At 40.1% G+C, this 20852-nt stretch overlaps 1 protein-coding gene across 6 annotated transcripts in view; it reads right to left on the bottom strand.

The window, feature by feature from the left end:
* The window catches only part of pard3aa (par-3 family cell polarity regulator alpha, a), an 871753-nt gene that overhangs the window by 307000 nt on the left and 543901 nt on the right, over positions 1–20852 (bottom strand). For all 6 annotated transcript variants that reach the window (XM_072576113.1, XM_072576118.1, XM_072576117.1 and 3 more), the window contains exons 10-12: positions 11380–11519; positions 4911–5039; positions 350–388 (exon numbers count right to left, since the gene is read on the bottom strand). In XM_072576113.1, the coding sequence (XP_072432214.1) occupies positions 350–388; positions 4911–5039; positions 11380–11519 (308 nt within the window). The remainder of the gene's footprint in view (positions 1–349; positions 389–4910; positions 5040–11379; positions 11520–20852) is intronic.

The following is a 20852-nucleotide window of genomic DNA, read 5'->3' on the forward strand; positions in this document are numbered from 1 at the left end:
CAATGGCAGTAGTTTTTCACATACACACAGATCTCACTGATGCCTGAAGCTGCTGTTGAAAAAAATTCTTTGGGCAAATGTACTCTCAATCCCATGCTTCTATTGATAGTCTTTTTATTTAGCTGTGTGAGTGATCTGATAGATTTCTGCAACCAAATATTGGATGGAACAACATATTTTTAAGCCAGGGAAGATAAATTGATGCAACAATTTAGTAAAGCATTCCAATTTCAGCTATCATGCTCAGCACTCTAAGAAATACAAACTGCCCATCACCAAATGCATCAGATCATGAATCAACAAGACTACTTTCTGATTTAATGTGTGTCTTAGAACGTAGAACTCTTACCAATTCGCTTGGTGCCTGCATCTGACTTGATTCTTTTTTCTAGAAATAGAGATAACAAAGAATAAAACTACATGACATAGAAGGCATTTGCATGCATACTACACAGATGTACAAAACAGTGACAGAGGCAACTCGTGTTCCAATCTTTTCACAGGCATCCTACACATTCTCTGTTTTATAGCTGAGACCAATTATTATAATGGGAAGAAAAGCCCCAAGAGGCTTTTTAATTTTAAAAGTTTTCCTTTTTTTAAAAAAACAGACTGCAGCCAGCAAGAGGCAGAGTGTGAGATAGATCGTAGCTTCAGGTTGGCGGTCACCCGACAGATTCAGTCAGGTAGATGGGTGACAGTCAGGAGAGGTAGACAGGTAATGCAGTAATCTTCCACAGCTATCCTGCCCTCAGACAAGTGTACCGTTTTGCATACTGTGAGGGGAGATAGCCTCTCAGGCAAAAATAGCAAGCAGCAGCCAGGTCTTTGGCACCATAATTGCAATATCCTGCTTTACAGCAGAGCCAAAGTCCCAGCAGGCAATTGTGACAGGGGAGTCTCTAGTCAGGGGCACAGGCAAGTGCTTCTGAAGACACAAGCAAGGTTTCAAGATTGTGTATTGCCTCCTTGGTGCCAAGGTCAAGATGTCACAGAGCAAATTCTCAAAGAGGAGCGTGAGAAACCAGAGGTCGTTATATACATTGGTACCGATAAATAGTGATGTCTTGAAAACAGTCCACATTATATAAGAGGTGATCCTGAAGGCCTTAAAACACAAAAGGTAGATAAATCCCAGGCTCTAATCAAATGTATCCCAGGACATTTAAGGAAACTAGGTAAGAAATCGCAGGGACCCTAGCAGAGATATTTGTTTTATCATTAGCCACTGGTGAGGTGCCAGAAGACTGGAGAGTGGCTAATGGTGTGGCATTATTTAAGAAAGGCTGTAAGGAAAAGCCACGGAAGCATAGGCCGGTGAGCCTGACATCAGTGGTGAGCAAATTGTTGGAGAGACAGTTCCTGGAAGTGGCATCACAGGTAGACAGGGTGGTGAAGGTGGCATGTGGCATGCTTGCCTTCATCGGTCAGAGCACTGAGTATAGGGGTTCGACTGTCATGTTACAATGTACAAGACATTGGTGAGGCCACATATGAAGTATTGCATAAAATTTGGTCACCTCTGTCGGAAGAATGTTATTAAACTGAGAAGGGTGTAAAAATGATTTTCAAAAGATATTTGCGAGACTGGAAGGTTTGAATTATAAGGAGAGGCTGGATAGGCTTAGGGTAACTTAATAGAGAGTTATAAAATGATGAGAGGCACATATAGCAAATAGCCCAGGTCTCTTCTCCAGTGTGGGGAACTAGAGGGCACACGTTTAAGGCGAGAGTGGAAGGATTTAAAATAGACCTGAGGGCCAACGTTTCCACACAGAGGGAGATGCATGTGTGGAAAGAGCTGCCAGAGTAAGTGGTAGAGGCAAGTACAATTACAACATTTAAAAGACATTTTGACAGGTATATGGATAGGAACATTTTAGACTGATATGGGCAAACACAGGCAAATAGGACTAATTCAGTTTAGAGAGCCTGATCATCATGAAGGCATTGGGCCAACGAATCTGTTTCCATGCTCCATGACTCAATGACACATGAAGGGCAATGGCCTTAAATATGCACTGAGAAGGCATTAGAATTGCTTAACCAAGACTTGAATATCTGCCAATCAATTTCACAAGGATTCAATGAACTTGAATAAGAAATTGCACTTCAAATCAAAACCAAGTAAAATATCAAGCATTTGACTTAAATGGAAGCTTTCCTTCAACTAGAAATGGCTGTATAACTTGCTGCAGTCATCAGATCTGGAATTGGAGTGTGATTTCAATGAAATGCATGTGTCTCAAAGTTGAAAGCAAAATGCTTTCAACATTTCCCAATAGTATTCAAATCATCAAACACTACTTCTGTAGAAATTATCAAATTATTTTCAAGTTCTGGTCATCTGACACAGACTGCAATATTGCTCAGACAAACTGGTTCTGATTACAGACTCAGACACAAATGCTACTCTCTTCCTCCAGCATCAATCCAAAATTGGAGACAACGTTCTTCTTCCCATATATTTAAAATATGAAAATAATACTGTTTTAGTGTTAATTGACTATCTTCACTTTATTATTTATAACTTAAAAAAACTTACTATAAAACAGTGTCAAACAAAAAATCAATTTGAGCAATAAAAAATTGTCACAAGTTTGTGACTGCAAGTAACAATTCTTTTAAGTTTGATAGAACAAAATTAAGAACTTTCATTCATTTCTTTAATTTTTAAAAATCTTGGTAGTAAAATGAATATGCAAGCTGCTTAAAATGCAAATGGAAATTGATAGGACTGTAAGTACATTCTCAAATTCAAATAATTAAAAAAAAATGAAAATCAGTGCAGCAGACAAAAGAATTCATTAAAGTACATAGTTCAGTACAGCAGCTGTGGAACTCCAGTTCTGGAAATCCATGTGAATGAAAGAGATTCAAATCCCAGCTTTGGGTGGGACTCGTGATTGAGGATTCCATAGGGAGGTTTCAGTGGTTCTCAGCTGTGCTGCTGGATGGAGTGGCTCACAATAGCAGCATACTGTATCTCAGGGGGAGTAATTATTGGCAGGGGGGTATGTACTGCTCTGAAAAGCATATTTTTCATCCACTAGCACAAAAAATGGCAAACACAAATCTTTGGCTCAGACTATTTCATCCTGGCCAAAGGGAGACAGCACAGACAGCAAGTCAGAGGTGGGAGATCCAAAATAGAACAATTCCCTCAGTCCTTCATGTCAACTCCAACCCCACCACAACCCTTGCTAATCCTGCCATTCCATGAAATAAATATAAAGAAGACAGCCGTGAGGTTGAGACCCTTTGAAATGAAATTGCTTGTGCATTTCTATTTATATTAATATACAAGAATGGCTTTTGTGCAGAAACACACTTGGATTTCCATTACTTCACATCACTTATATAAAGTCTAGGAAATGAAGGTGTTATGACGTTGAAGGTGTGTACTGTACCTTTACGAGAGAGTGAATGCTGTTTTGAACTGAGAGCTTACAAGCACCTGTCATATGACTAGCTAGGAGTCTCAGAGTGTACTGGAAAATTGAAAATATGTAACATTTGGCCGTGAAATGGATACCAGAGTTGGTTGATGTTTTGGCAAATCAGTTTAAATTATGCCCCAGGATATTAAAACTCATTCAAGTTTGAATTTATTATTTTGCCAACATCAAGCCATTGAGATGATCTGATGTTGGGGATATAAAAATGCAGACACTTTGAAAGCCAGACAGAGTAACTGCCATCAAGAGAGAGAGAGAGAGAGAGAGAGAGAGAGAGAGAGAGAGAGAGAGAGAGAGAGAGAGAGAGAGAGAGAGAGAGAGAGAGAGATAGAGAGATAGAGATAGAGAGATAGAGAGAGCGCCAAAAGATTGAAACACTCTATCAAGGGTATCTTCTTCATTTGAAACATCTTCACAGTAAAAGGAAAGACGATGACCCCAGGAGATCTTCAGCTGAAAAATGACAGGCACCGAAGAGGACAGCTGCTGTATGGCTTTGAACTTAAGTTAATGTAAATTGAATAAATGTTTTGTTAAAACAGTATATTGTTATAGAGTTGGGGACAGTTAATAAGTAGTGAAGAGAAAGGCAGGCAAAGATTTGTGAATAGTTGTTGTTAAATGTTCACTTTTAGAGTTAAAGAATCAATTGATATTATTTTCTTTATGTAGTGGAATTTGAGAGCTCTCTGTTTAACTGATAACACGGTGAAGTGAGCTTTTCTGGGTATTTGGTTTAATTAACGGAAGAGTTCACCGCCGTGTTGTAACACTTGATAAGTTCATTTCTGAAGAAAATATGTACGTTTGACTTGTGCTTTTAAATCAATGTATTGTTGTTGTTCTTACACTATTAATTTTGGTACATGTCATGAAGCAATTTTAGCACGTCCCTTTCTTTTTAATAGCAGAATTTAAAACAAAATTGAAATCTTGGCTGCTTTCCAAAATAGTTACAACAATTTTGAATTCTGCAATGTGTGTGTGGCTACTTCAACGACAGTTGAGTATTCGATTACTGCATTGGCAATAGGTGAACTGTACACATACATAATCAACCCCATCACAACAAATTCTGTCTGCAACAAAAAAAAATTGTGTTCACAAGTTTGGAGATTTATCATTGGTCACCTGATACAAAGTTTTACATCCTCAGTAAGTAGCCCTCGAGGAAGCTTTGATCAAACCCTTGCAGCATGTCAGAATGATGGAAAGACGGGATAAGAAATGAACTCTAAAATCCACTTTAGGTATAATGCTTTGACCTGGCTTTAAGACACAAAAGCTAGAGCGAAGGGCAGATCCCAGAATTGTAATATGGCAACAAAAAGAATGATGCATCAACTGCAAACCACCCAATGTTTCAAGATGGATGCCATCAAAAACTACACAGCAGATAAACAGTTTGCAGTTATTCAAGTATATCTCTAATTTGTCAGATATTCTACGCACCAGTTCCCGAGGGAGGAAGGTTTCTTCCTGCCGGAGGACCAACAGACTGACAGTGCCGCCCATCTTGGTGTTCCTCAGCAGCGTCACCACCTCCTCTTGTATTTTTCCAGTTAGATCTACACCATTCACCTGAAACCACAACAATAAGTCATTATTAACTTTGATCCCAGGTCCACAACAAAAGTAAAAATAAAACATTTGGGCAAGACATTAAATGCAGTGAGGTTAACAGCTACCAAAATTTGTGATCTTCTTTTGAAATTACTTCTGACAGACATGTGGAACTAAAATGGAACTAAGTCAACATAAGAAGATTCTGATGCCCATTTCTCTACCTGATTCATTGAGGTCTTGTTCACCATAAATCATAGTGACCAGTTGGAAACTCCAGTGGTTCAGCTGAGATCCCACCTCTACAGATGCTATGAGCTACATTCCAGATTGGCAACCTCTCAATTTGTCACCAACTATGAATCACAGTTCACCACCAGTTATCTTGACCAGGTTAGAAAATGAAGAGTGCCTGCAGTCTATTCTAGAGATTTATCACATCAATTTTTCCAAGGCTGAAACACCAAAATTGGAAATGTAAACAGAACTACATATTTCTTAAGTGCTACCTTCTCAAGATAAGCTGGAAATCCAGAGTTTGTTACAGGAAATGTTTCATTAACTGACATCGATGGGATGAGTTAATTAAACATTCCAGCTAATCAAGAGGTATGTTTAACCAGAGTAAACCATGACCAAGTGAAGTCTCACGACATCAACATCCCTCAAAAATCTTTGTAAAAACAAAAACACAACTCTTAAAGCCAATGTAGAACACAGTTAGCAGCATAAACACAAATCAGTGGGTATAGACATCACTGTTATACTTTACCTGTAGTATAAATACTTGGATATCACAGTACTAGTGGTATATAATTTTTTGCCAGTTTATCAAGCGTGCCACTTGATAAGGTGCTGGTTCAAACAAAGTTTGCTGTATGCCTATATTCTTACAGGAAAACAGAATCATGATAGCTCTCAAAGGAATTATTTACAACTTTAGCATATTTTTCACATTTTGCTTGAAAACTGTTGATAATTAAATGAGCTGTTGCAGTTAAAGTGGCCACTATTTAGGTGCAAGTTTAATATTACATCACTTCCATTTAAATGAACATTGATAAGACATTTTCTGTTTGATATTGCATTATTTGCAATTCTCAAAACTGCTAGCGTCAAAGGAAAAATCTGATTAAAATAACTAGGCTCCATTTTCAGTTTCAACACTTCAAAATGATTTGAACCACTACTTGATTTCCAGCCAATCCCCTAAATCCTGACAAGATAACAGAACACAAGTAAAGAGCAGAAATGCAAGACCAGCTGAGTGAGGCTCTGCAGGAACAAGCAACTGCATTGGTAGCACATAGCTCAAGTAATTGAGATTCTGTGCAAAGCATAAAAGAGAAACTTGCTCTAAAAAGAAAAGAACATCTCTAAGGGTGGCCGAGTCACAGCCCATCATGTGGGCTCCTGCCTGAAGCTCATCTGCTCCATCTGCTGTACTTTTTCTTCTTCTTTCACTTCGCTTTTTCCTTAGTTTGATGAACTTAGCTTCTGTGGAGAACAAGTCTGTGCAGCGTGGAGAAGATTGAGCAAGTGTTGTGGCGAGAGGAGTCTCCTGGCATCTGCAGCAAGAGATCAGGCAGCCCGAGATGGTGGTAACATCAGGCAGGCCGAGGATCCCCAGCATCTGCGGCAATGTCAAGTGTGGGCAATAATGAGCCAGTGTGGGGTTTTTTTTGGGCTGGGAGTCTTACAGTAGAGAAGCCCAGCATGGAGGAACTTGTAACATTTTTTTCTACTTTATATGGGCTGCATTGTTGAGAGTGTAAAATATATAATTTTTTTCTACTTTGTATCTAAGATTTTGTAATGAGGTACCTTTGTACCTCAGATGGTGCCAGGAATGGCAATTTTGCACGCTTTTCTTGTATCCCTGTACTTGAATACATATGATAATAAAACCTAATTTTGACTCTTATTATGTTTTTTATTTATTTATGGAATGACTGTCCAACACTTCAAAAGCATTTTTAAAAATTCTCTTCACAGTGATATTCTGAGACTGTTTAATATTTGTAACTGCCTCAGGCTACTTACACAACCAATTTTGATCTTCTATCAGCTAAAGCAAAACTCAAATACCAAGATGGATAGGATCTCCATTTAATTCCCAAACATTTTGAGTTAATCCCTTAAATTGGCAGCTCGATATACTTGAAGTTTGCTTTGCAGCTCAATCTTTTGATGTATTTGGCCAACTCCTGAACTTCATCAATCTAAGGTCAGAATTTCAGTCTGACAGAATTCCCTCACTTTGCAATATTGCACGCCATAATACTAGATAAGTGAATAGATGTGGCCAGGGTTGGAGGATTTGAGCTACAGGGAGAGGCTGAACAGGCTTGGGCTGATTTACCTGGAGCGTCAGAGGCTGAGGGGTGACCATATAGAGGTTTACAAAATTATGAGGGGCATGGATAAGATAAATAGACAAAGTCTTTTCCCTGGGGTCAGGGAGTCCAGAACTAGAGGGCATAGGCTTAGAGTGAGAGGGGCAAGATATAAAGGAAATCTAAGGGGCAACCTATTCACGTGTATGGAATGAGCTGCCAGCCGATGTGGTGGAGGCTGGTACAATTGCAACATTTAAGAGGCATTTGGATGGGTATATGAATAGGAAGGGTTTGGAGGGATATGGGCCAGGTGCTGGTAAGATTGGGTTGGGATATCTGGTCAGCATGGACAGGTAGGACCAAAGGGTCTGTTTCCATGCTGTACATCTCTATGACTCTATAAACAGATCCAAGTTGAAGCCTTTTTATTCATACACGGGATGTACGCATTACTGGCATTATAACTCAGAGGCAGCGAAGAGTCAATCACAAGTCACATGTGGAACAGACCATGTCAGAATAGATTTCCTTTCCTACTGGACATCAGTGACTGAAATTGGTTTTATGGCAATAAGCACTGGTACATGTTCACAATTGAGCTAGTTGTCTATTTTTATTGAATTCAAAGTGCACTATTAACATGGGATTTGAAGCCAAGTCCCTAAAACACTGGTCCAGTGAAATTACCACAACATCACCACCTCTCCAAAATTCAATTACAATTCAATAACCTCACTACCTGTCTAACCTGATCTATTGGCTACTCCTGGAAAGAGGGCTACTGAGGGAAAAAAGGGTCAGGGAAGGCTGAACCAATCCTGCCATATTGTGGCTTATCAAACATGAACATAGTTAATGGAGAGGAAGAACCAATGAGAACCAAACAACAACCAAAAAAAAGCTCAAATTGCAGAGGAGAATAAAAACTAAAAACAACAAACAGAAATTTGTAGAACAGGAACAACAGGAAAGCATACTACATTACAAATATTACAACTACGTAAGGCTAGATGAAGGAAAAAATCCTTTGGTAGTACAGAACTTGAATTTGAAAAAAAAAGACATTTTGTCAAAGTTTTTTCGTCTTGCATTCAATAGGATAATTTGCAAGAATACCAATTCGAGGGACAGCCATAATTTACAGAGGAGAATGATGAATGCTGGCAAACAGATTGTCAATGGTAAATGTGTTGCCATGGAGGACATTTCAGCCAATGATGATCAATTGTTAGCCTGGCTTTGTTTAGATTTTAAATCAGGCAAGTTGGTTCCAATTAGTCAATGAATTGCCCTCAGAAGTGAATCAGCAAATGGCTGCCATCGATATGCTTAAGTTCAAAAACGCACATGTATGTTCTTACTCTCAGCAATTAATATAAGCATCTTCCAGTACATGCAAGTGTGCTACAGTGGAAGCTCCATTCAAAATCATTTGCTAAAATGGTTCTTCATACATTCAAACAATCCAGCAAACATAGACCAACCATGGAATTCCATTTTCTGTTGGGCACTGTGTTGCAAGTTATGTATGAATGGACTAAGTAGATATGGTTAGTACCTTGTCTGATGCAAACAGTTCAAAGGATATGCTGTTTGATTTGGTTCACCAGTGCTTTGGACATATGGAGTGGTACAGTGGCGGGCACTGCTGCCTCACAGCGGATTTGATTCCACCCTTGGGCGATGATCAGTGTGGAATTTGCACATTCGCCCAGTCTCTGCATGGGTTTCCTCCCACAGTCCAAAGTGTGCAAGTTAGGTGGATTGGCCATGCCACATTGCCCATATAGTGTCGAAGGATTTGCAGGCTAGGTGCATTAGTCATAAGAAACGTAGATTAGATTAGATTACTTACAGTGTATTGAATTACCGGATTGAATTCAAGAGTTGAGAGTTGATGTTGCAGCTGTACAGGACCTTGGTAAGGCGACATTTGGAGTACTGTGTGCAGTTCTGGTCGGCTCATTTTAGGAAAGATGTGGAAGCTTTGGAGAGGGTGCAGAGGAGATTTACCAGGATGTTGCCTGGAATGGAGAATAGGTCATACGAGGATAGGTTGAGAGTGCTAGGCCTTTTCTCATTGGAACGGCGAAGGATGAGGGGTGACTTGATAGAGGTTTATAAAGATGATCAGGGGAATAGATAGAGTAGACAGTCAGAAACTTTTTCCCCGGGTACAACAGAGTGTTACAAGGGGACATAAATTTAAGGTGAAGGGTGGAAGGTATGGGGGGGGGGGGGGGGATGTCAGGGTATGTTCTTTACCCAGAGAGTGGTGGGGGCATGGAATGCGCTGCCTGTAGGAGGGGCAGAGTCAGAATCATTGGTGACCTTTAAGCGGCAATTGGATAGGTACACTGATAGGTACTTAAACTAGGACAAATGTTCAGCACAACATCATAGGCCGAAGGGCCTGTTCTGCGCTGTATTGTTCTATGTTCTGTGTGTGGAAACAGGCCCTTTGGCCCAACAAGTCCACACTGACCCACTGAAGCGCAACCCACCCATTCCCGTACATTTACCCCTTCACCTAACACTACGGGCAATTTAGCATGGCTAATTCACCTAAACTGCACATTTTTGGATTGTGGGAGGAAACCGGAGCACCAGGAGAAAACCCATGCAGACACTGGGAGAATGTGCAAACTCCACACAGAGGTGGGAATTGAACCCGGATCTCTGGCACTGTGAGGCAGCAGTGCTAACCACTGTGCCACCATGCCGCCCATGTAGGGTTACAGGGACAGGATAGGTGGGTAAGTCTGGGTGGGATGCTCTTCGAAGGGTCAGTGTGAACTCCTTATGGGCCAAATAGTCTGCTTCAACACAGTATGGATTTTATGACTCTATATGGCTAACATAGGTGGCATCACATTAGCACTGGAATTCACATACTACATCACTCATTTGTGAGATAGGTAGAATTATTTTTGGCTTGATGGCAGCAGGTGGTCTGTAGCAAATATCACTCATGCGCTACTGCTTTGTAGCTTCGTCGAGACTTACCTGTCACTCCAATTTTTGAAATACCTTACTGAAGTGCACCGAGCCCTTTTCAGAGCTAAAAGAGAGATGCTCAGGGCCATTCTCTGGTGAGAAATTGGCCTTACGGGACATTTAAAACATAGGGTCCAAGACATTTGCTCAGCGTGCAAGCCTGATGTTGAAATCGGGTGCATCAAAGCCAACCTACAGGGTAATAGCTACCCTGATTAGATCATTTTGCAACATACAGCTGCATAACTTAACTGCAAAATAGACTGACATCACTGCATATTTTCCTCTGCTCAAGCAAGCAGAGTTACAGTGACCAGCACCAAAAGTGCACAGTTAATTATAAACATAAATTGAAGGCTCCAAGGCCAGTAGCTGCTTTCCATTGCTAAATAATTTTAAAACAAAGGTTCATTTCTTTTCAAATTTGCTCTCACTCAGTATCTTTTATCTTGTAGCCAGTAGTAATATGAGGTTATGTTTCATTTCAAAGCACAAATCTTTTTACAAGCAATACAAATTTAAAGCTTAATTACAGCAAAAATGAAAAACAAAAAATATTTTTTTTCATAAAAGAAACATCTGCTGGTACACAAGCACAAAATAATGACAACCTTCAATCATACAAGACAAAGCCACTGCTGCTAAATGCAAAGCTGCTAAGATAATATAGCAAGCATTTCAGGCCAAGCACACTTCAGTTCCATTTTCGAGTTTTGGACATGCTATTTCAGTGCATTAGCTCCACCTACAGAATGATGAGCATGCTTGATGTTCTCCCAGTACACATTTATCTTCAGTGCAAGTCATCTGTGAGCACAGTTTTAAAAAGGGAAGGGTCAAAATCCTAGAACTCTTTTCCTAACAGCATTGTGGGTCTGCTTACACCAAATGAACTACAGCAGTTCAAGATGACAACTCACCACCACCTCCTCACATGCAACTAGGAAAGGTCAATAAATGTTGGCCCAGCCAGAGGCACCAACATCCACAATTGAATATTAACAAACAGAAAATCCATTCACCTCGAGAAGCCGGTCTCCTGCCTTCAGTCTGCCATCTTGGATAGCTGCACCTTTGGGAAGAATGTTTTTCACATAAATTGGTGCTGAACCACCAACAGGAACATCCCGTGATGTTATGCTAAATCCAAGACCTTCAGGACCTGTATGCAGAGAGATGAGAATGTTAATTTTATGTTTAAGTGGAAATATTATTTAAACAAAAGATATTAGTACAGAATGAACAAAGAAAACCTTTATTGCTAAAAAAAAAGATCTACAATTCCTTGAACTGTGCAAAAGTGATTAAGTTTTTGCAGTCCAATCTAGATTAGATTCCCTACAGTATGGACACAGGCCCTTTGGCCCAACAAGTCCACCACCGACCCGCTGAAGAGTAACCCCAGCAGAGCCATTCCCCAATCCTGTACTTACCCCTGACTAATGCACCTAACACTATGGGCAATTTAGAATGACCAATTCACCTGAGCGGCACATCTTTGGATTGTGGGAGGAAACTGGAGCATCCAAAGGAAACGCCACATAGACACTTGCTTGAGGTGAGGAACTGAACCTGGGTCCCTAGCGCTGTGAGGAGCAACGCTAACCACTGAGCTACCGTGCCACCCTATTTAGGTGAAATCACAGGAAAGTGCATCGTATTATTGGTCTTAAAGTATAATTTGAAATAATGTTTCAGAATAAATGTAAAGTACATATAGGAACCTTTGAATCTTATGGATTTACAGAATTGTCTGTTTTTGTCCAAATGTCAGGTCAATCACTTTTACTGTCAGACTTCAAAACACTAACATGACAGCCTGCTTATATCGTAATAAGTTGCCAGAAACTTTTTACACTCTATACAAATGTCAACAAAGATGCAAAATATCAATAATCAATCATTTTAAAGCAGTTAGGTCAGCAAAAGGCACTATTGCTTAATACTTCTATGATCAGAGTTCACACACTGACAAAGGTTGAAATACCAATTACCTGGTTAAACTTCAATCAAGTGGATCAGTGTGGGTTCAATTCCCATCTCAGCTGAGGTCACCAAGAAGATCCCAGCTTGTCAGCATCACTCCTTGTCCAAGGCACAGTGACCCCTCAGGTTAAACTTACCCCCAGTCGTCTCTCTCTAATGACAGAGCAACCCTATAGTCCACTTGGATATGTTGACTTATAGTTTTACAAAGCACAAATGAAACCACAACAAACATGAAGTGTCATTACTACTGTCACTAATGGCCATATGTTTCTGGTATACAGCTGGTTTCCAATGAGATTTACACTGTACATGAGAGGTCAATGAGAAGAGATAAAGGTATAACAACTGAACAGCTCTTCGTTAATAAAGGAAAAATCCAGAAATTGCCAGTGCAGGACACTATTACGGTGTAATAACTAAGACTGAAGATGAAGTAATGAATGCATTTTATCAAAACCTGCAGATTTTTTTGAAAGGGTAATGTAAATAAGCTGTTAAATCTCAGGGGGGCAGTGAAGGGAAAATAATATAAAAACTGCATGATTTTAAACCATTAAATTAGTGATAGATAGGCAACATGATAAATCACCTTTCAAACATCTCATGGCCTTGGAAAGTATACTAACCTGAGGTGATCAGTATCAAGAGGCTACAAACTCAACTAAAGTTCTCCAGTACTTTCATCCTGACTAAAGTGTGTGGCTGGCATTATAAACACAAATTTGAAACACCAAATACTTCTGCACACCTAAAAAGTTCACAAACTGACCTTTCCAAAAGACAAATGAATGTCAATTATTTTGCATCATGGCAGGTAAACATCACAAGTCGACATAAATGGATTAGTGACCTTATTCAATAATTAGAATAAATACACAAATTTCTGAAACGATGATTGCTTCTATGAAATACCAATGAGAAACCCAAACCCAAACACAGTGAGATTCCAAAACAAAAATTAAAGACAGAGTTCAGTGTGGTCTTTTCTACAAGAAACTGAAGTCGTTATCATTTGACATTATCAGTTATCATGTTCATGGTGGATAGGAGCTGCAATAGCATGATACTTCACACATTATGTAGTTTATACTTGAATGGAAAGTAAAGAGAGATATACAGCATGGAAACAGACCCCTCAGTCCAACTCATCCATGCCAACCAGATATTCCAACCTAATCTCGTCCCACTTAACAGCACCCAGCCCATATCCCTTCAAACCCTCCCTATTCATATATTCATCTAGATTCCTTTTAAGTGTTGCAATTGTACCAGCCACCACCACTTCCTCAGGCAGCTCATTCCATACATGCACCACCTTCTGCATGAAAAATTTGCCTCTTAGATCCTTTTTAAATTTTTTCTCTCTCACCCTCAACCTCTCTAGTTCTGGATTCGCCCACCCCAGGGAAAAGACTTTGTCTATTTATCCTATCCATGCCCCTCATAATTTTATAAACCTCTATAAGGTCACCCCTCAGATTCCGACGCTCCAGGGAAACAGCCCCAAGCCTATTCAACCTCTCTCTATAGCTCAAACCCTCCAACCCTGGCAACCTCCTCGTAAATCTTTTCTGAACCCTTTCAAGTTTCACAGCGTCCTTTCGATAGGAAGGAGACCAGAATTGCACCAAAAGTGGCCTAACCAACGTCCTGTCCTGCCACAATGTAACCTGCCAACTCCTGTACTCAATACTCTGACCAATAAAGGAAACCATACCAAACGCTTTCTTCACTATCCTATCTACCTGCGACTCCACTTTCAAGCTGCCAAGAACCTGCACTCCAGGTCTCTTTGTTCAGCAATACTCTCTAGGACCTTACCATTAAGGGTATACGTCCTACTCAGATTTTCTTTCCCAAAATGCAGCACCTCGCATTTATCTAAATTAAACTCCATTTGCCACTCCTCAGCCCACTGGCCTATCTGATCAAGATCCAGCTGTCATCTGAGGTAACCATCTTCGCTGTCCACTACACCTCCAATTTTTGTGTCATCTGCAAACTTACTAACTATACCTTCAATGTTCACATCCAAATCATTTATAAAAATGATTAAAAGTAGTGGACCCAGCACCGATCCTTGTGGCACTCCACCGGTCCCAGGCCTCCAATCTGAAAAACAACCCCCCACCACCCTTTCTCTTCTATCTTTGAGCCACTTCTGTATCCAAATGGCTGTCTCTTCCTGTATTCCATGAGATTAAATTTGCATGGGGGACCTTGTTGAACGCCTTACTGAAGTCCATATAGAACATGTCCACCGCTCTGCCCTCATCACTCCGTTTTGTTACTTTTTCAAAAAATTCAATCAAATGGACAGTATTTCAACCAGTTGAATGCTCTTTTCATACTCTAAATTTGACTCAGAAATATGGCTCTGGATTCAATTCAGACTCTGTGGATGGGATGAATGCCCCTTGTCCATTCAGGACTCATGGGTGAAATTTAATAAACTGCAGCAACACAGCTTCTAGTCAGAAGTCACATCATACCTGATTATAGTCCAACAGATTTATTTGAAAATACTAGCTTTCACAGCACTATCGTATTTGTGCAGTAGGTAAAGCCGTTGAGGTTACAGACAATGGCATTGTTGGAGTAGAGCAGTTCAATGCAAACAGAGAGAAGATTTTTGCAAACTCTTCCATCGCAGCTCATGAACAAACTGAATTTCTATAGTACCCATAGCATCGTGAACATTTTTGTTTCACTTTATTAATTTATTTAGTGACGGGATTTGGGGATTGCTGAAAAGGCCAGAATTTATTCTTCAGCTTACATTGCACTAAAGGCGGTGGCAGCCAGCTGCCTTTTTGACTGCTGTAATCCACATGGTATTGGTGCATTTTCAACATGGTGGGGAATTCTATGATTTTGACCCAAACACAGTGAAGGAATGGTGATATCGTTCCAAATCAGGATGATGTCTCAATTTGGAGCAGAACTTACAGGCAATGGTGTTCTTATACATGTGATGACCTTGACTTTTTTGGTGACAGATGCTGTCAAGGGAACCTTAGTGAGTTGCTAACGTGCATTTTGTACACAGCACACCCTGCTGCCACTTTGATTCATTGTTAGAGGCAGGTGATGGGGTATCATTTGAATGAGCTGAGCTTTCTGAGTACTGTTGAAGCTGCATTAATCCAAGCAGGTGGAGAGTATTCCATCCCACTCCTGATTTGTGTCTGGTGCATGGTGAACAACCACAGAGGGAAGAAGAGAATTACTCATCTCAGAATTCTGAGTCTCTGACTTATTCTTGTATGAATGTGGTTCAGCTAGTTGAATCTCTGGTCACTGCTGATGTTATGATGTTGATGCTGGGGACTCAGCAATGACAATGCTGTTGAGTGCCAAGGGGAAGTTGTTAGATTTTCTCTTGTTGGAAATGGCACTTGCCTGGTCTGAATGTTACTTGCACTGATCAGTGCAAGACTGAATGTTGCCACTTGAATGTTAGTTACCAGACAGTGGGCTATGATAGACAATATTAGAACAGGATCATACAGAGGTCTAAGAAGCATCTCAAAGGAAAAGTGAGTTTTAGAAAGGTAAAACAAAATCAGAGGTAGAATTTAAGGAGTATCTCAAAGGAAAACCATGTGTTGGAAAGGTAAAGAAACTTATTGAGGGAAGTCAGAGATGAGGGCTGAAACACTGAAAGCACAGTCACCTACAAATTAAAGTCTGGAAGAAAAACAAAAATTGCTGAAAAGACCCAGCAGGTCTGGCAGCATCTGTGGAGAGAAATTAGAGTTAACATTTCAGGTCCAGTGACCTTTCATCTGAGCTCCTTCAAAACTCTTTATTTTTCTCTGATTTCCAACATTCACAGTTCTTCCAGTTTTTTGTTTAGAAATTAAAGTCAGGACTGGACAGGAGGTAACAACTGCACAAGAGATCTCAGAGGTTTGTAGGGCTGGATAAGAAATAGATGACAAGGATAGAGAGGGTTGAGTCCATTTTAAGCAATGAAAATATTCATTCAAGGGGTTGTTGGGCCAAAAGTCCATGTTGGTCTGTGAGCAGAGGAGTGACAGACAAACAGAACATCATAGTTTCTCTCATATACAGAAGTTACTAGCTTTTTGTGGAGTATATCTAAAAGGTTCTACAACTACAACTTACAGCTGTTACTTACTTGATTTTAATAATGTCCTAAGTGCATCCTGAGGGAAAGCTGATAAAAAAATGAAGATCCTATAAATAATATTTCAGGCTTGTACTGTAAGTGGCTATGAGCCAGAGGACTGGAGAATGATTAATGCAATACCCATTTCAAAACCAGAAAGGAAACTAAACCAGATAATTACAAGATAATTAAATATATGACAATCAAATGTAGGTGTTTTTAATTAAAGCTGAAATGATTTAATCGGAGAGATACAGCTCAGAAGGCCATTTGGCCCACTTTGCCGATGCCAGTACTTAACACAAGTATCCAATACATCCCATTCATCTCTATTTATATTTAAGCCTATGGCTAGACTACTCAACATGAATTGCAGAAATGTCATATTCAACAAACCTAGCAAACTTTAGTTATGATGGTGATAGACATGATGGATGAGGCAAAATTAATGCTTGGGGTGGCAGTCAATTTGTACATAGCAGCAAAAGAATAAATGGCTCAACCCTCCATTTGAAGTATTAACTGAGGTACAATTATTAGCCAGAATGCCAGGAAAACTCTCTTAATATAAAGGGGTCATACAGCTTTTGGTTTAACATCTCATCCAAAATTTTGAGCATTTCTTCAGTATTTGGTGCAAATACTTGTCTAGAAATTATGTGGTCAAGACTTAAGCGGTTCAATGCACACTTGCAGTCGATGAGGTAAGGCCAGCACAGTAACTGTCCATACGAAATACCGCAAACATTATACCCGTTCCTGCACTGCACTTTAGAAAGGATGTGAAGGCTTTGGAGAGGGTGGGGGAACATTTACAAAAATGTTCACAGAGATGAAACTGCTTCCATCTAGATGCAGCAGATATTTAGGAACATCACTATTTGCAAGTCCCTCTCAAGCGACCCACCAACTTGACTTAGAAATAGATCAATGTACCTTCACTGTCGCTGGATCAAATTCCTGGAACCTGGAATACTTGGACAGAAACGGAGGACAAGTGAGTGGAAGGTGAAAAAAAATCAGACATTGGCACTAGGTAAGGATGCTTATATGAAGAGTCCATTCAATTCAGTGCAGACACGAATAGGCCAAATGGTTTCCTTCAGCACCATAACAATTCTGTGATCCTATGATAAACTGGAGAAGCTGGGATTATTCTCCTTGGGGAAGAGAAAGTTGAGGAAATTGCTGGAGGCTTTTCACAGGATCATTCTTAAATCAAATTTTGCCACAAGGTTAGTTGACACAAACCTTGGTCAAAGAGGTGGGTTTTAAGAAATGGTGTTTCAAAGGCAAAAACTGAGGTAGGCAGACAGGGAAGTTTTGGGAGGGAAATCCAGAGCTGAAAGGCAAGACACCTGAAGACACAGCCAAAGTTTGTACATAGATTAAAATTAGGGATATACAAAATGCCAGAATTACACAAATTCAGAGAGTTGAAAGGGGTGAGGGTCTGGAGGCCCACAAAGAATGGGAGAGTAAAGACCATGAAGGGATTTGAAATCAAGATTTAGAATTTTAGAATCAAGTCATTGCTTGACCAATATTCACATAGTCAGTAATAGGCGAACAGGACTTAGCTTAAGTTGAGACACAAGGCAGTAGGCGTTTGGATGATCTTAAATTTACAAGAGTCGAATACTGCAGACAAGACAGGAGTGCACTGGATTAATCAAATCCAGAGAAAACGAAGGTAAACATTTCAACAGGTGAGTACAATAGTGATGCTGGATGGTCTAAACCAGTAGCACTAGTATATAATTCAAAGTTAAGACAATCAAATAGGACATTAATGTTGTGAACAAACTGATTTAATCTCAGACTGCAGTCAAGGAGAGAAATTGAATGCAGATCTAGGGAACAGAGTTGGAGTAGAAAATAAATAACAATGTTTATTTTTACTTATTGCATATGTAATAAACATATGTAAAACTATCTTTCATCCAATTGTGTAACGCTTTATTAACTTTTCTCGAGCTTTTACCTTGAACAACCTGTTCAGAGCTGTTACACACATCTGGGGAAGGTGGGACTTGAACCTGGGTCTCTTGGCTCTGAAATAGTGCCACTACCATTGTGTCACAAGACCCAGTGACACACTCTAGCCTCTTTTATTTCCCCTGTTTGTTAGCTCATATCAGCAATGGTTTTGGTACTTCTAATTTTTTTCAACTAGTTTTAGAAACCAATGTTCTTGTCATAATCTCCTTCTTTTATTGTCAATTTTATACAGTTCTCCACCCTCTCCTCAGGTAGCATGTATAGCACTTAACAATCTCAATGTAAACTGAAGTTTAGTGAACCTGAGACGTAATGCAACTTGATTCAACCTCTGGCATTTACCTTACAAATAAATACAGGATACTTGACCTACCTGACAAATACTAATGTCCATGTTGCACATAAAATCGCTCCCTCCTCATCTATCACTACCTCCCATTTCTTTCCCCTTACATATTTAACTTATGCCTAAAATTATTGAAAGCTATTCATCTCAACAACTCCACACAAAAGCAAGTTCGACATTCTAACCACTATCGGGTAAAGGCATGGGAGATTTTGTTTCCCTTGCTACAGGAAAAGGAATTGAAAAAAATATTGCTGGATTACATTTTTATACTTTCAGAATCAAGGCTTGCTGCCATTTTCCTGCTTTCCCCCTGTAACCATTTAAATAACCACCCAGTGCCCTCTTAAATGCCTCAGTTGAATATGCCTCCACTATACTTCCAGGAAGTAACATTCCGACTCCAACTATTCCCCGCACGAACTCAAGATTTGCTTCTTACATTGCTTCTCTTGCAAAATGTTCTATATCTGTGCCCTCTCATTCTCAATCAGTTTATGATTGGGAACAATTTGTCTTTACCTATTCTGTTCAGGCCCCTCGGGATGTTGAAAATTCTGATCAAATTTCCAATGAGCCTTTCCCTTTTCAGGAAAGGGATCCCAAAGTCTCAAAGTTATTTTCATAGCTGAAGTTTCTCACCACAATTTCTCAAATTGTGTGCACATTTTTCTTGAAGTACGGCAGCCAGAATTATCCGCCACACTCAAGTGAACATGTCAATATTGAATTATGTAAATTCAGCATAACCCAATTGCTCTTCTCCTCCCGCCGAGGTCCACAACGTCATACATGATTTGGAGATGCCGGTGTTGGACTGGGGTGAACAAAGTTAAAAATCACACAGCACCAGGTTATAGTCCAACAGGTTTACTTGGAAACACAAGCTTTTGGAGCACTGCTCTTACAACCATTTGATGAAGGAGCAGTGCTCCGAAAGGTAGTACTTTGAAATAAACCTATTGGACTATAACCTGGTGTTGTGATCTTCAGCATTATACATGCCAGTCTTCAGCCAATTTGATTCATTCCACATAATCTCAGGAAACAGCAGTGACACAGGATATGGAAAAAGGCAACAGGTCCTGACAACATTGTGGCAACAGTGCTGTAACTGTATGCTTCAGAATATACTGTGCGCCTAGTCAAGCTGTTCCTGTAAAATGAGAATACTTGCATATATCAGTACCAAAGGTGTGCCACAAAGCAACCATTCTTCAAGTGAGTTGTTAACGTAAGGATGCTCAGGAACTCAACAGGTGCTGTGTTTAAGTAAGACTCAATTGGTTCATGAATATCCTTCAGGATAGAAATCTGTCAGCCTAGCCAGTGACCTCAGTTTCACTGACTCAGTTTCAAATTCCAGCTTGCTCTTACCCTCAGTCTTCAAGAGTTCTTTCCATATCATCTTTTAATGCTTTCCACTTCTCAACTGCTTAGTGAAACATCCTGGGATATTTTATCACTTAAAAAGATGTGGTATAAATGTAAGTTACTGTACTATAGCCTCCTGTTAACTTACAGCTGATAAACCATTCTACTAAACGGGGAATGGGGCGGCACGGTGGCACAGTGGTTAGCACTGCTGCCTCACAGCGCCAGAGACCCGGGTTCAATTCCCGCCTCAGGCGACTGACTGTGTGGAGTTTGCGCATTCTCCCCGTGTCTGCGTGGGTTTCCTCCGGTTTCCTCCCACAGTCCAAAAATGTGCAGGTTAGGTGAATTGGCCACGCTAAATTGCCCGTAGTGTTAGGTGAAGGGGTAAACGTAGGAGTATGGGTCTGGGTGGTATACGCTTCGGCGGGTCCGTGTGGACTTGTTGGGCCGAAGGGCCTGTTTCCACACTGTAAGTAATCTCATCTAAACCTTGATAGAAGTCCATCAAGGCAGTTATCTAATCTGTCCAATTTAAATGTATAATTTACTTGAAGTTTTGGCTTTCTGAATGGGCTTTCTGTGGCCTGAAGTTAATAATTAATGTGCATGTACTTCAGACAGGGACCACCTCATTAATATCGAAACAA

The sequence above is a fragment of the Chiloscyllium punctatum genome, chromosome 8 (genome assembly GCF_047496795.1).
Source record: "Chiloscyllium punctatum isolate Juve2018m chromosome 8, sChiPun1.3, whole genome shotgun sequence".
NCBI classification, from domain to species: domain Eukaryota; kingdom Metazoa; phylum Chordata; class Chondrichthyes; order Orectolobiformes; family Hemiscylliidae; genus Chiloscyllium; species Chiloscyllium punctatum.